At 43.3% G+C, this 16,784-nt stretch overlaps 1 protein-coding gene across 1 annotated transcript in view; it reads right to left on the reverse strand.

The window, feature by feature from the left end:
- Window positions 1-1,321: 1,321 nt before the first annotated feature.
- NEDD9 (neural precursor cell expressed, developmentally down-regulated 9) overlaps window positions 1,322-16,784 on the reverse strand; it is a 45,487-nt gene continuing 30,024 nt past the window's right edge. Inside the window, exons 3-7 of the mRNA XM_003788306.3 lie at window positions 9,165-9,266; window positions 8,586-8,687; window positions 6,176-7,417; window positions 4,848-4,937; window positions 1,322-2,171 (exon numbers count right to left, since the gene is read on the reverse strand). Of these exons, the coding sequence (XP_003788354.1) occupies window positions 1,662-2,171; window positions 4,848-4,937; window positions 6,176-7,417; window positions 8,586-8,687; window positions 9,165-9,266 (2,046 nt within the window). The 3' untranslated portion in view covers window positions 1,322-1,661. The remainder of the gene's footprint in view (window positions 2,172-4,847; window positions 4,938-6,175; window positions 7,418-8,585; window positions 8,688-9,164; window positions 9,267-16,784) is intronic.

The raw sequence follows: 16,784 nt of genomic DNA on the forward strand, positions 1-16,784 counted from the left end.
AATAAAATCTCTAAGGACAAACTTTTTAACTTCTTCAAGTGTTGTTGATTTTCAGCAACCCCTTTTCTCCATATGACTTTTCATCTTCTTTTGGCAGAGTAGAACTTTGAGAATTATAATAGCAGTTGTTTTGAAAAGCACCTTCTATGATATTTTACTTCCACTGTTGCTTTTAATCACACTGAGCTCATACATTCTTCTTTCTTAAATCTTTTCCTGTTCCAGTGATTTGGATGTTCAAAACAAGTAAGCTTAATTCAGTCAAGGCATAGTTTGCAAATAAAAACATGTTTCCAAAGAGGCTAGAATAAAACCATTAAATAAGAACTGGACTGAAAGATCATAGATAACATGCTTTTTGACTTGGTAATGTGTGAATACATTTACCTGCTGCGTAAGAAGTATTTCATTTGCCCTGTGACGAATCTAATGGCTGTGGTGTCTGTGCTTTGTCAACACAAGCAGGTGTAAAGAGACAGACTATGGAATACATAGCTCCTTTGACCTTATACACAAGGTCAGTGGCCACATGAAGTTGTAGAAAGTAGATGGACTCTTTATAGCTGTTTTGAGTGTTGAGTCTACATATGAGTCTTACAGAGGGTTCAAGACCAAGCAATAAGTTTTCTTAGAGAGCAGGCTATGGCCTATTGGCTCTAAAGTTCAATGACAAGGAACTGGCCTGTTTCCCTCAGGTAATGGGGGTAGTAGCACCTAAGTGGATACTAAAGAGGCAAAATCATCTCTAACCTACAACTTGCAGATGGAACCATCCCTTCTCATTTGTGGATCATCATTGTCTGATGTGTCTTTGTGAATTCCTGCTGCAAATAATGTAGTTGTCACGACTCTACAAACATCCTTTGGAAAACCTCATAGCTGAATCATTCACAAATGCAGATCAAATAGCTCCAGGGAAACAAGTAATTTTCTTTTATTGTAGCTTCCTCCCCCAGTGTTGAAATAACCCATTCCTAACTGTGGACATGGCCTCTAAACATGCAGGTCTTTCCTCTTTCCAGAACCTGAAATATCAGAGCTTGCTTTCTGAAACTTGCTCTTCAAGAGGGCTTTTTCAGTGGGAAGTGGGCATTTTTTTTGCCACAGTGCATTCAAGATGGTCAATTTTGAAAAAAGGGTTTTATAACAAGAATAAGCCATACTATGCCTCATGGTTTGGGAGGCAATCACCTACAAATATACTTTGCTTCCCAGATTTAGGAGTGCCAGGCTCAGAATCATCACTAAGACATGTAAAGCAATATTAAAACCAGCTGGGATATTTTCTAGAAAAAAAAATGCAGCATTTGGAGGTTCTTACTAAGGTGCTTCTTAATTCATGTTTTAAAAATGGAATGTATCAGACAAACATCTACAGACAAACACAAATACCCAGGTAAACACAAGCACTTGGACAAGTTTTTGTACAGTTGATGTCTTAGATACTTATATGTATACATAAGAACCACACAGGGAAAAGAAAAAGATTTCCTTCTCCAGCTCCCTGAATTTCTGAAAGTTGTCTAACCCATAAAAAATGTTAAAATATTTCATTTTCATATAAAATATCTACAAAATAGATAATATGTACAAAAACCAGATAATATTTCCAGTTTTCCTTGGTAACTATCAACTCAGTCCCCTCTTCCTCCTTTTTCTTCTCAAAACGTGGCCATCTCCAGCAAAGAGCGCTTGAAGAGCTGAGCATTTCTAGATAAGTCTGTTACCTGGTGCACCATCTCCTGCAGGGCAGTAGTGCTGGGGTAATGGAGGGCAGCCATCTTGGTTGCCATGACTATAGTCTTGAGCTGTTCACAAAGCTGATTGCTGGAGTTCATCACTTTGTTGCGAATGTCCTGGGCAGACACCTGCCTTGTCAGCGTGTCTCCAATGAACACCAGTTTGTGTGCACTAAGGATGACAAACTTACTGTGTGCCACAAAGATCCGAGGGGGCTGAGCCGAGCTGACACAACTGAAGAGAGCATCAATGGCGTTGAGAAGGGAGATGAAATGAGTCTCACATTGGTCATAGTAGAAGCAAAGCAGCTGCCGATCCTGGGCGCCCACGCTGCTGTTTGTGGTTGGGAGGTTCTGAGAGGGCTTCCACTTGGAGATGTCGTTCTCCACTGGCTTTGTGATTTCTTGTTCCAGCAGCTGGAACTGACTTAGCTGCAAGGGAGAAAAAAGTAGATTTCATTAGGGCAAAAGAGTGTGTCGTAATGGAAATTAACTTGAGTTTGGAGTTAAAAGACAGGGATTTTAATTCCTAGTAAATGTCAGATGCTTATTAGCTGTGAGGTCTTGGCCAAGTTGCCTTGCTTTACTAAATTATTAAATGTGCATGTTGGGAAAGATGGTCCCTAAGGAATCCTCCAGCCACCACACTCAGCTGGCAGCATGGAGTTTAAATGACAGCCCTGTTACCTACATCTTTATGAAGGATAAAAGAGTTAATAACTTACAAATTCCTTAGAATAATAGTGTTTCATACATTGTAGGCCCTTTGCAAATATTTATTAAATGTTGAGAGCTGGCAAGAGAAAAATCAATGTAGTGACCTCTTTGGCAAGGAAGTCATTGACAGTTTGCTGCTTCTTGGGGTCAGTCTTGACTGTCTCAGGATGCTCATATGAAATGACAACTCAGGACCCTTTTCTATTTCTCCTACTTTTTCTGTCAAGATTTATAGATACGCTCTAATCCAGTACTACCAGGAAGAATAATGCATATAAATATGTGTGCACTCATGAAAAAGAATATTTCTAAAGAAATGTGAATGCATCATAATATTTATCTCTCAGAGCTGTGAAAAAGAAAAAGGCCTCAGCTAGAATTAGAGTCATTGAATGTTAACTTTCTTTCTTCATTGTTCCCAACTGGTGTATTATTTAAATTGCAATTATCATAATTTCTAGCTATTTCACTAAGACTCAGGAGAGACCTCTTTTTTTGCAGGTAAGAACTGTCCGTGGCCTGAGCTTAGGATTTATTAATCTCCCACCTTGAAGCAGGGATCAGTCAGAGTAGGGATAACCTCACCCTGCTTCTCCTCTTGAGAAATGCACAGCCAGCTTTACTTTTCTATGGAATTGCTTCCTTCTTAGAAATTACTATGGCTTCAACAAGTTTCCTACAGCTCTGTAGTCCTACTTGGCCAAATACTAAGGCAAACATAAACAATGGTAGTGTTCCAAGGTATTTAATAATAATGAATTATATTTCATGTAGCTTATTCTTTTGCAAATATTACATGTTCATCCGTATATCATCTTATTAAACCATAGAACATCCTTACAATCCTAGTTCTCACCAGACCCAGCTATATCTTCATTTTCTTCTTTTTTTTTTTTTTTTTTTTTTTGAGACAGAGACTCAAGCTGTCCCCCTGGGTAGAGTGCCATGGCATCACAGCTCACAGCAACCTCCAACTCCTGGGCTCAAGCAAGTCTCCTGCCTCAGCCTCCCAAGTAACTGAGACCACAGGTGCCCACTACAATGCCTGGCTATTTTTTGGTTGCAGCCGTCATTGTTGTTTGGCGGGCCCAGGCTGGATTAGAACCTGCCACCTTAGGTGTATGTGGCTGGCACCTTAGCCACTTGAGCCACTGGCGTTGAGCCCCTATTCTGTTTTTGAAATCCCCGGTTATGGCTATACTATAAAACCTGGTTGCTTGGACTAGCTTGAGTGGGTCTCATTTCTTGAGACCAAAAGCCTTACCCTAAATAGTCCTGATACGTTAGATATGCAGGCTTAGCATCAAAAATCTTGCTATTTAGATGTAATGAGGTACACCCAGATGAATTCCACTTTATAGAGAAATAACTGACGTTCAGGGAGGTTCCCTGACTTGCCATAGTTGGTTCTCCATAAAGCAAGAGTCTGAACTCAGGTTTCCTGAACACAGCATGCCTTTTCACCTCGTTACATACCATTTCACTTCAAAAGGCTTGTAAACCTTCAACTCATTACTTTTATACCCTTGTCCTAGCAACACCCATTGTTATCTGCCCTACGGATATACAACTTCTGAATGAACATGCCTGCCCAAGGTCCTTGGCAAATGGGCTTGGGTATTTTTTGAAAACAGTGAACTCCCCCCACCACCACTGCTCCTTGGATTAGACTAAGGACACCAAAACCTTAGGCTTGTGTTGTCCGAAAGACCAAGGTTGAGAGAGAAATAAGAGATAGATAGATTGGGGTGGGTGGATGGCCAAATCACATTGTCTTTCTTAGGAATGCGATACTTGAGCCACAGAGGGGAGTTGACCATCAGCAGAGGAAGCTGTGATGATGGCTTTGGGTGGCCATTTATGGGGCTGTAATGTTACAGGGGACAAAGTAATAGATGAGCAGGGGAAACATCAGAAAATAGGGGAGAACGCAGCAGATTTACAGAGAGAAGCAAAGGAAGTACAAGGAGAGAAGCAAAGGAAGTACAAGGAGAGAGAATTTACAGTCCTGGTTCTCACCGGACTTGGCTCATCTTCATTTTCTGTCATTGCATTTCTCTACTACACCGTTACTATAATATAAAACCTGATCGCTTGCGCTATATTGAGTGGGTCATTTTTCTTGAGGCCAAAAGCCTTCCCCTAAATAGTCCTAATTTATTTAGATATGTAGGCTTAGCCTAAAAAAAAAAACCTGTCATTTAGATGTAATCCAGACAAATTAGCGAGTCCCTAACCATTCTCTTTGCTCTAATACTCCATTATACATGCTGGGGCTTATTTGTGCCAGTGTGCTGGAAGGATCAAAATCATAATCTTTTGAAGTTAAATCTTCCCTGCGGAGCAGGAAATCTTTTTTAACACCGACTATTGGGCTCTGATTGAACTTACCTGATGATGTTCCAGCTGCATTTTGTTCTGTTTGATGATATTCTCTTTTTCTAATAGCTCTTTCTGTTGCCTTTCAAACTCCTCCTTGCCCTGTTGTTTTTCAACACAAAGAACATATGTAACACCGTCATTATGATTCACGTATGCTAAGAATTTCATTGACAAACACATCAATGCTCTTTCATTTTCCACTGCCTTGGCAATGAAGTGCATGCCCAGTTAGATACTGTAGCCTCAGACAGGGCTGATGTGCTTCTCTACTAGACTTCTGGGGTCACTGTGTAGGTTGGGGCTAAAAACTAAAACCCGTTTTCCATGCTCTCTGCTCCACTACCATTTTCAGAGAGTTATTCACAATCTCCTTCAAACCTCCTTAGGAAGTAATATTTCTCAAGGTTCTTTCCTAACAGATCATATGTGAACTCATAAGCCTCCAACGCAAGTCTAAATGTGATCCATATTTCACTCCTAGTTTCCTCAACTCATCTACAGCTTTCTACTCCAAATTAGTATTTCCCAGTATTTCAGTAAATCCATGGCTTTCAACCAAATTAAAATAATGGCAGAATAAGATAACAAGCTCAATTCTAAATAATGGATCTTGGTAGAGGGTTTTAATCCCTCAAAGTGGAAAGGCAAACTTTTAGAGTCCCAGGTCAGCTTGGAATTTGGAAGAATTCCCACTTGTAGGAGGTTGACTGTGATTGCCCAATGTCCCACATACAAATTAAGCTCTAGTCTAGGCCACTTGTCAAATACCCAGTAATCCTCTAGGTAAGTCTGAGATGGGGCTAAGTGTGTTAGCAATTATACACACACACACACACACACACACACGCACACATACTATAGAGCTAGAAGGGACCGTAGAACTTCTCTAGTGCAGAAGTTTTCAATTTTTTTTTAATAGTAAAGCCATTTTTTCCCAAATAAAATATCACATGAAACTATATCATACAATACAAATAAAAGTGGAGCTGGTATTACTATTAGAGGGCTCACTCTCCTCCTTGGTGAGCCTCCTGCTGCCCTGGGCCATATCAATGGGATCTAATGCAACCTGTGCACCATTCATTTTGCAAATGAGGAAATTAAGGCCCAGGAAGCTTAAATAAGTCAGTCACACAATAAGCGGTGGGAAAATGTCTAGAGCCAAGGACTCAGGCCCTTTAGCCTGGCATTCTTCTCACTGTACATTATTACCTCCAATTTGTGAACCACGTGGATCAACCCTAATTGTGTCCCCCACTCTGGTAGCCCAGCCCGACAGCCACATAGACATCTGTTCCAGATCCCTGCATGTGCGTGTAGGTGTTTTATTGCTTTACCTGTAGGTGGACATAATCGTAATCATCCATCCAGCTCCTTTCAGAACCATCACTGCTGCTGCAGTCAGGGGCCTGCTCCTTGCTGAGGCTTGGGGGCAATGGCTTGTGATGGGCCTGAGCCTTGTGGTCCCCGGGACGCAGCAGCTGCATGGGGGAGCCACCGTGTGGATACTCTGCTGAGTTCATGATGCTTTCGGCCCCATTCTTCAGATGCAGGCTGCTGGGGCCCAGTCTGAAGAGGGCCTCTGCATTGGTGTTGATGGTGGTGGTGAGCTGCTTGGCGTCATCGGGCACCGTCTTTGCCACCATCACAAACCGGTCCAGGTCATCACACTTGTTTTGGGGCTTGTTGATGGCCAAGATATTGAGGGACCAGCTGCACTCGTTTAAGTCATGGCTGGTCTGACTTAGGATCTGGTGGGAGTCTTCCACTCTCTGGAGCTCCCGCTTCATTTTGTTGTGGAGGACCAGCTCCGGGAGGCAGGCAGCGTTTGCTACCGCTCCCTTGGCGAAATGGAGGTACTCCCGCAGGAACAGCTCCACCTTGTCCGCCGAGGTGCGGATCTGGTTGATGTGTCTTTCCATGTATTTGTAGCACCGCCAGTCTGTGGTGACGAGTGCCATGAGGCCGGACACGCCCATCTCCAGGGCCTGCTGCAGCCTGTGCAGTCTCTCGATGGCTGTGTCCGGATCCAGGAAGAGCCTTTTGTCTGGGGATGGGGAGGCCGACAGTGAGGACTCCTTCGAGGAGGTGGAAGACGTGGACATGTTACTCCTGGTGCTGCCAGTGCTGGAGAAAGACAGCCGGTTGATCCCATCTACCACGTCGCGAGCGCCCTTGGCGTCCTGTGGGTTGTGCAGAGGGACGTCGTAAACACCGTCCCTTTCTTCAGGGTTTGCTTTCTCACTGGCTTCTGATGACGGCTCAAGAAACTGAGCTCCCCGGGGGACATCGTAGGCGTCGTTCTGAGCGCCCAGCGGCTGTCCCAGCTGCGGGAGTGGGTGGTTCAGGGAAAGGCTCTGGTGCCTTCGCGCCACCGGCTCCGCAGCCGCGGGGGCCTCGCAGCTGTATTTCATGGGAAGGTCCTTCCCTGCCGGCTTGCTGCTGGCTGGGGGGATGTCATAAACCCCCTCGGGTCTGAGGTCCGGCCTTGCTGCTGGCCTGATGGGAGGGGGGAAGTCATAGTCTTTTCCCCTGGGCCCCGCTTCATCTCGGCAGGCAGAAGGGGGGACAGCATACACCTGCAGAGTAAGTAGAAAGCAAAACGCCGTCTGTTCAGTTGGCTCACGGGAAGGTGGAGAAACGGGACATTCCTTGACCTGGCAGTGCAGAATTCCCAGTCCCACGCACTGGCTCCTTTTCATTTGCATTTCCCAAGGTGCTCTATTCCATTCTCACTTCCCTCCCCCTTTAACAAGTAGATCCACCCCCAAGTTCTTGGTGCTGACTTATGTGGAGGGTTGCGCCCCGTGTTTCTAACCAGCTCCTGGGTGTCCTCCTGGCGGAGCCATGCTGAGAGGCAGGTAACACAACAGCACAGGGAACTGGGTGTCAGGAGACCTGAGGTCTCTCCCTGGCCTCCCCATCACCACACCATCTGTGTTCCAAGACCCAGCGCCCTTATCCTTATAGATATACTGGTACACTCCAGAGAGTATAGTAGTATACTAGTATACAGAGAGAGTCAAACAAGTTAACCCACGTGGATGGACTGAGTAAACTGCAAAACCTGTAAACGCCAGGCGAGTTAGTACCTGCTCCACGGAGCTAATTGGCTTTCCTACCAGTTGCCTCTCCTTATTGCCGTCCCCATTTGAACAAACTGTTTGTTGTTTAAATTTCAGATTCAAATGAGGGCACATATGATTAGGTTACATAGTTTGCTATTGTAGCGTTAAAGTCCAAGTTGTAGTTGTGTGGCTTCCCCATTTTCTTTTCTAAGTTAGTCAAATTTAGCAGTGGGGGGTAGTATACCAACTTTAGTGACACTAATGTTAATAAGTTCTGATACCCCACCACCATCGGCCCAGCCAGATTCCTCATTTCTTTAATAGAGACCCCTAAATATGGTATTTCTAGAGTTATCTCTTTTTTTTTTTTGCAGTTTTTGGCAGTTTTTTGCAGTTTTTTGGCGGTTTTGGCTGGGTTTGAACCTGTCACCTCCGGGGTATGGGGCCAGCGCCTTACTCCCTTGAGCCGCAGGCACCGCCCTAGCGTTGTCTTTAATTATTGCCCTTCCGCCCTCCCTCCTTTCCCTCCATTTCGCCTTTTTTCCTTCCTTTCTTCATTTGTTCTCTCATCAGAATTACTTTTTCCCCTTTTGGGTTTGCCCTCCTTGTTTTATCCCCATAAACTAATACACACACACTTACATACGGCCTTTTTTTCTGCTCTGTAGAGCTTACTTACCCCTTTAGTAGGAGGGATGTCGTATACCCCTTGAGGTTTCATCTCTCCCACTGGGACTGAAAACACAGGGCCTTTCCCAGATGAGGGAGGGATGTCATATACCTGAAGAGAAACATCTGAGTCATCCAGAATGAAAATGTCTTAACAGTTGTCACTTTTGACAAAATTATGCGTTTAATGATGGATTTATTTGCCAAGTTATGTACAGGCCTGATCTTTGGCAACGTTCCATGTCAGAAGGTATTGATGGAATTTAATTATGTTTTGTATTCTTTGATTTAGATGGAATTAAAAAGATGATCTTATGTGAAGTATCTACAATGTAACTTTACATTATAGTTTAAATTTTATACTTTCCGAAATAAAATGATAAGCCAACAAAAGCTTTATCAGGTAAAAGACTAGCATTTCCTGATAAAGCAAATCCAGAAAACATAATTTAAATAACATTGGGTAACTTGGCTACTTGGTGGACAACCTAAATAAAGCTTCGTGTGAAATATACATAATTTCTGAACTTCCTTTCCTCTATGGTGGTAAGAGCTCCTCTCCCCGGGTGACTGTGGTTCTGGTACATACCCCCTGAGTGGTATGAGAAGGAGGGATGTCGTAGACGTCCTTCTGGTACCTGGATGGGTACTCATATACATAGCCATGGCCTGTCCTCACTGGGGTTATCACCTGTGGGCAAAAAGACACAGAGATGTAAAATTCCAAGCACAAGTCTTTAGTGAATCTTCTCGTCTTCTAATTGGGCATTCATCCTTCTTTTCTCTACCATAAAAAAGATAGCCCCCCCAAAAAAGAAAAAGAAAACCGAAGAAAGCAGAAAGAGAGAAAAGGAAGGAGACAAGGAGACACCAAGTTAAGAAACATTAAAATCTCTCTTGGATCCCAGTGAGAAATAAGTCCCTGAAACATTTCTTTGATTGATTGATTGATTGAATTTTGCTTTCAATTGGCTTAGTTTGAAGGTTTTTAAATTTTTTTTTCATTTATTTATTTGTTTGTTTGTTTATTTAGAGTCTCACTTTGTGGCCCTCAGTAGAGCGCTCTGGTGTCATAGCTCACAGCAACCTCCAGCTCTTGGGCTTAAACAATTCTCTTGCCTCAGCCTCCTAAGTAGCTGGAACTACAGGTCCCCACCACAATGCTTGGATTTTTTTGATAGAGATGGGGTCTCATTTTGGGTCTGGCTTAGGCTGGTCTTGAATCTCTGAGCTCAGGGCAATCCACCCACCTCGGCCTCCCAGAGTGCTAAGATTACAGGTGTGACCCACCACGCCCAGCCCCTGAAATATTTCTATCACCCTCTTCATGGTAATAAAGTCATCTCAAAGTTCATCTGATGAAGTCTCAATTCCCAAAATACACTTTCAGGGAGACTCATTTTTAAATTATGAAAGTCCTAGATGATCCCCCTGGAACATCCAAAGTGTAGTATGCTGAATATTTTTTTAAAGTCTCTGAAACTATTTGTAAAGTGCATAATGCAAATAGAATCCATCCACTTAAAATTCCTCTCATATCTTCCCCAGTGTGCCTCTTCATCGGACATTATTATGATTATAACTAAAATTCCATGGGTCACAAGAGTGCTTTACAAAGCCAGTGTTCAAACAGTGCTGTCCTTAGAGGCTTCTAGGAGGTTTCAATCTAATCTATGAAACGAACACAATACTAAGTCAGGGAACTACCAGAAACAGAGTTCAGGTCTCCTGACCTCTGGTCTCTAATCATTTTCTCATTTCCACCAGGGAAGAAAACATTCCTAACAGCACCTCCATCCAAAGGATGTCAGAAGTCAAATACACTCATCAGGAGTCTGGCATCTGGAATAAATGCCAATGAAATAAATCTCATTCAGCAGGCTCCTGTTTTCACATCTACATACTTTGCTGGTGTCCAAAACCCTCGTAGAGGAATTACTTACACTTAACTCATTTTGAAGTCTATTTAATTCTCCAAGGGCTTCTAAATTGCCAGGATCTTCTTTATTGCTTAACGCACCCCTGCCCAAATCATTAACAGTGCCCACCTCAAATATTGTCCAAGACCTCTTTAAGGAGAAGAAATAGTGCAAATTAGGATGAGGTGATTATTCCCTAAGAAACCATCATCTTTTATCCTTTCTCTGATGTGCAAACTCTGGCGTCAGGCTGCCTACAAAACTATGTGAAAAATGCTCCACGTCTGTCTTATGCTGAAATGGGTGGAACTCAGCCAAATGCACCAATGCTCTTCTCTCCAGGGGCTTTAAAATCCCTGAGTTCAATTTGATTTTAAATCCCTAGTGCTTACCACTGATTATTTCTTGTCATGAAGGTAAAGGAGATTAGTATGCAGTCAACATTTCCATCAAGTCTCTCTGCTGTCTCGAGTTTAAAAGAAGAACCAATTGCTTTAAGTTTCGTTGGCATGGAGCATAGAGAACCATTTCATAGAGTGGCCACTGTATTGTGTGCAGCAAACCTTCCTTCTTTAAAGCAGGATGCTCTTTGCTAAAGAAAAACACACTGTGTTCCTAATGCCCTTATGTAATTTTTTTTTTTTTATTTGCTCACTATTGTCTGGGAGAGAAATGAAGACCTTCCCTTAGTCTATCTCATCAGCCCCTCTATTTATAGCACTCTGCTTTGGCTTTATAAAAGAACTTGCTCACAACGCAGCTTTTGTTCAGCCTAAAAATTTATAAGTGTGGATTTTATCCAAGGTTGCCAACTTAGTAATACAGCTAATGGAAAACCAAGGCTGGTTATGCTGAAGTCCAGCGTTTAACGGTTCATCTCGGTTTTTGTTTTTTTTTTTTTTAAAAGAAGGGGGCAGAGAGGGAGAAATGGTGGTGTCTGAAAATAGCACCAGGTAAAACAGAAGGAAATGGCACGACCTCAGAAAAGAAAGGCAGGGTCGTGGCCACAGCTTTTCCTTGCCGTTGTGGATCTTCCCTGGCAGGGAGCGTTGATGCTTCCCGGTATTCAACGTTTCCTTTCCTGACAAATGTCACCGAACCCCAACTCGTTCTTTCGTTCTCATTTAGAGGATGCCTGTGGTCATCTGGTTTTTAAAAACTTTGCATTCCAAACCAGTCATTTTCCTTGTTTATGCATTCAAAGAAGCAGATGGTGAAAACCACAGAGGGGAATAGCCAACAAAATGCAGCCTCCCCCGATTCCAGCCTCCCCAGTGTAACCGTCTAATTTACGGTGATCCACAAATGGCATTTAAATGGGACCCGCGTTTCGCATCTGGTCAGACACGTCCAGCGTGTGCTGCGATCCGCCTTGTGCTGTCTGCAGGATCAGGGAGCTGGAAGTCGTCTACTTTTGGACATTGTCCACCTCCACCCGTTGACTGCTTGGGTCACTCTTATGCCAATTGTGTGTTCTCTCCTCGGAGGAAAAGTGCTGACTGAGCTGTACCTTACAAAGGCTCCGGTTTTGTGGTTTATTAAGGGTTTTTCTTCCTGCTTGACACAAGTACACAAAAACTTTTCTACTATGTCTTCTCTTTCCACCTCCCAGAACTGCTGTACCTCAGCCTAAGATGTGCACCTCCAAGGCCTGGCAAAGGGGCCTTCAAGTATAGAAGAAATCTCCTGGACATTTGTACGGTTAGGCATTAGAGGAATTGCTACACAAAGGGGATTTTTAAACTAATTTTCTCAATGAAATCAAGTCAGGTTTTTCATTTCCTTTCCCCCTCTGTTTGTTTTTCTTTTCTGCATTCCTTACATTCTATGTGTTTATTTATAGTTACAAAAGCTTAGCCTTAGGAATTACCAAACTGACCTCTTAATTCATTAGTGTTGCCACAAAGGGCAAAATTGTGAGGTCTCCTGGGGCTCTGTGACGGAGTGCTACTACAACTGTGGCCCCAGTTACCCCAGCAGAGGATTTGCACTTTCTAAATGAGGATTTTCTGTCCCCATGAGGAATCGGGCCTTCCTCTGATGTTAGTATACCATTCTTGGCAAAACAGAAGGGTCCCAAGACAGAGACTTTGACAAGAGCTCCAGGCAGACTGTAAACATTTAGAGGAGGGAGAGTCCATTTAATACATCTGCAGGCTGGGCCCTGGCAGGGTGGGATCAAAAGTCCAAAGACTGGGGTTATGTTGGCTCTCTCATTAATCTGTTTACATGAAAACAAGGAAACAAACTCGGCTTGTCCCTCCACCCGCCACTTTGACAGTGGGTGTTTTATTCCCACCACTTTGAGCCTCAGACACTGGCAGCAGGAGCTGTTTTGGGAGATGCTGTAGAATAGATACTTTCATGTCTCATAATTCTGAGAGCCGTGTGTGCTGAAATGTTAAAGAAGAGAGTCTGTGTTTGGGTAGCAGGGAAGGCAAGGGAACACGGAGAACCAGCATGTGTGGAAGTCGGCCAGTTGGAAGACAGCCCGGGGGGTTCCTCACTGATGTTTCCACGTTTGGTTTCCCTGGGTGTGTACCGGGAACAGGGTCAGGGTCCTAACTAGGATGCTTGCGGGGCCAAGCAGGTGGGGTGTAGGGGAGAGACAGGCCGAGCTTCAGCGCTGGGGAGATAGAACACACATCCTACAGGAAGCAGGTAGATGTTGAGCCCTGTGTCACTAGATTGTTCAGATTTTCAGAGGGAGCCAGAAATCTGGAATTTTATGTGAAATCTCCTAGTTTTCAAAATTGGCTCAAATTTTTAAAACAAAATCTTGGCCAAGCTGAGCATGTCTCTGGCCCCTAGTCTGCCACCCTTTGTCTTCGACTCTGTGTCCTTGCCCTCCTTCCTCAGGACGCAGAAGGCTTCCGAAGGCAGGGCCTCCAGGCTCTTCACCAATTGCAAGCCTTGGCAAGACTGAACTTCTTTGTTTTCATCAATGCCCTGCACGCCCACACATCTGTGCCTTTATTCGTGTGTTTTTGTCTAAGATGATCTTCTTTTGTTCCTCATATTCAAACTTTATTCGATTTTCAAGGCCAGGTTGAATGCCTTTCTCCCATGAAGACTTTCCCAGACAGATAAAATTTCTCCCTCCTCAGAACTGGCTGAGCGTGCTATCCACATGTCTCTAACGGAACTTATCACTTGTGGTTTGACTACTGAGGTGCATCTCATCTCTTCTCTTAGCATTCTGGAGTCAGAGACCATTTCTTAATCATTTAGGTATAACAGCAGGGCGCGGCACAGTACCCTGAATGTAATAGGTGTTGGAGAAATGTATTTTGCGAATGCACTAATGAACTAAAGGTAAGCTTAAGGCTATTTTTAAGCAAGATGGTCTGAAACTTGAGAGGGTACTAACCAGTGTCTGCCTTTATAGAATCAACTCAGATTCCAGGTAAGCCAGCTCTGCATTGAGTGGATCCATGGGAGGAGGAGGAGAACTGGCCTTTATCAGCCCTGTGTGGTAGCACTAGGCATGGGGTAAGGCATCGTGGTGCCAAAGCAGCAGAGTGGATGTTAGGTAAAGGTTTAGGTAAAGGATGTTAGGTAAAGGTTAGGTAAAGGATGTTAGGTTAGGTTTCTGAGAAATCAGAAACCAGAGAGGAATGTACCAGCATTTGGGTGAAACTACTACTGGAGGATGAGGAGGGCTGTGAGGTGGTTTCTGGTTTCCTTTTCCACAGTGGAGCCTGCACATGACACGAACACCTGGGTTCTTCGTAGCCGCAGGCTAGAAACATTTGGGGGAGTGTTTTGGAAAAAAGAAGCCTAAACAAGCCCTGCTTTTTATCTTGACATCAGAGGGAACACACAGCATAAAGGAATGGGAGTCTTGCTAGCTTTATTCTGAGGACATGTGACAGGCTCGTGTCATGAGAAGCTGGGTACCAGAGGCCATGGCCACACTGGGTCGCTTACTCATCAGAATTATCAGGTTGGAATCGGGGGTGGTAATGGACGACATGAACTGGACTTGGACAGAACTGGAGCTAAATCCACTGGACCTCAACGTAACCAGTCTTGGTTTTCCATTAGCTTTATTATTAAGTTGGAAACCTTGTGTAAAATCTACTCTCCTGCTTACTTGCTAGGAGAACATGACCATTTGAAGCCTTACTTATTAGTAAAATAGAAATAATAATAGTTATGTCATAGGCTATTATGAGTATTAAAGGAAATGAAGAGGAAAGCCATAAGCCTTAGCTATTGTTACTGTAATTGTCACCTAGGTTACATAGATTTTACCTTGGACTTTGACTTCCAGAAATCATGGACTTGGGTAATTCAGATTAACCATTCCGCTAAAGACAACTTTAAAAAAAATGAATGAAAGATATAGAAGATCTTCTTAATAGCATTAAGAGTTAAGGGATAGTAAAGAATTGCTAAGCTCAAATTTGAAAGAGAAGGAATTCACAGAGGTGAGGCTGACTCTTCCCTGGGGGCATTTGCTAATTTGAAACAGGAGTCTGAGAGGCTATGCTAGGTTTTTTTACAGCTTCTTAGAATAAGGGGGAACCTAGGATCTGGGGGCTCATGAAGGTAGGAACCTTGAAAAACCACCCCCCACTTTGGGTTGGGACCCTAAGGACTGCATCCAATAGTAAAGATTAACTGGATGTAAGCCCATCCTTCACAGTCTGAAGTCAGGCCTTAAGTTATCAAGGTTGCCCAGAACATCTCAAAGCATGAAGTTAGATTTATATGTGTGTATGAGTTGGCAGAAGGAAACAGAATTCGCTCTGGAGGTAGAGAACATTTTCATAAGCCTTAAATTATTTCTACAAATATAGTTAAAAATACTGTGTCCAACACATGATCAGTGATCACCAGGAATGCAGGAGACAAGACAGTGGGAACAAGACAGTCAATTCTTGCTTGCTTTCTTATGTGATAAGGATGTTATTTGTATCTTAATAATCACAGATCCGAAAGCTGTTAGCTTTCAAAATGTTTCATGATTCAATCATAGGAGAAAACAAAGTTTAATCATGGAAATCAGAAAGAATTTAATCTTCACAGGCGTATGAAGTGTTCAAAGTGAGGTCTTGGAGGCAATGGGGATTTCAAATCAAAGCAGTAAGTGATAAGATCTTTGGTTCTTGAGGACCATTAAGAGGAGTTAGGTTATTATTTTACACTGCTCATATCAGCATTGGCGTCATCACAGTTACGTAGTAGCACTAGAGTAGCTCTAGACACTCCAGTGGAAAACCCCAGAGAATATGTGCTTCTATCGGGCTTAGGGACAAAGATCTTTATCCAGGAGAAAGATGGCAAGGCTCCAAACTCAGAACACTTTATTGAAATTCTAATCAGATGAGGAAGACTACAAGCTAAGTTCACCAAGAAGTAGGGCACATATCCATCTCTCTGGAATGTTTAGAAGCAAAAAAAATGTTTCCTCTTAAGGCAACTTCTACTTATATGGTGTCACTTGTGCCAAGGTGTCAACAACTCTACATGGGGCATGTCTTTCCTTGGGCATCCTCTTCATCTTAACATGGAGCTGGCTACATGCCTGGGGCTGGGGCATAAGCAGCCGCAGAGGCCATGCACTTGAAATAACTTCAGCTTCCCAGTCCTGTGCTGCTAGCTCAGTGGAGCACCACGGGAAGTGGGAATGATGCAGATTGCTGCCATTCATGGAGGCAAATCCCCGAGTCCCAGCAACCCTCAGGTCTTGCCAGGCTCTGCTATGTTTCCTTCTGATGCCAGCCCTGCCCCTCACCTACTCATCACGACTTCTATCAATCCCTCTCTCCTCCAGCACTCTCTCGTTTTGACTCCTTCCCTTCTTCCACAGTTGACCAGAAATCCTAAGTAAGAACAAAGCAGTAAAAAAAGGAAACAGAAAAATCTGACTCTTTCAAAGAAAGAGCTGAGTGAAGTAGATTGGAGAAAGATGGGATGAGGAGGAGCACAGGTTACTTCAACAGCACTGGTCACCCTCTAGTGATTTATGATGTTATTCCTAGTTCTACATTACCTATCTATCTACTTACCTGTCTGTACATGTATCTTTGTATGTGTCATAAATTACAAAATTGGTAAAATGGAATTGTTTATGAATTTTTTTGAAAAAATTTTTTAAAATAATAAGAATTCCTATTTGGAAGGGTTTCTTCCAAGAGAATCTTGGGGCACAGAAATGGTAACTATTCTCATTTCTTTGTCCCCAGATTCTCTGTGTTTAAGTCTCTACTGTGCACAGCAACATTTGGAATGGCCTGGATTGCACAATCCTTTGCCTCCGATATCTAGATGACGCTTTGATT

Source organism: Otolemur garnettii, unplaced genomic scaffold, assembly GCF_000181295.1.
Source record: "Otolemur garnettii isolate 467f Iridium unplaced genomic scaffold, OtoGar3 scaffold00026, whole genome shotgun sequence".
Classification (NCBI taxonomy): Eukaryota; Metazoa; Chordata; class Mammalia; order Primates; family Galagidae; genus Otolemur; species Otolemur garnettii.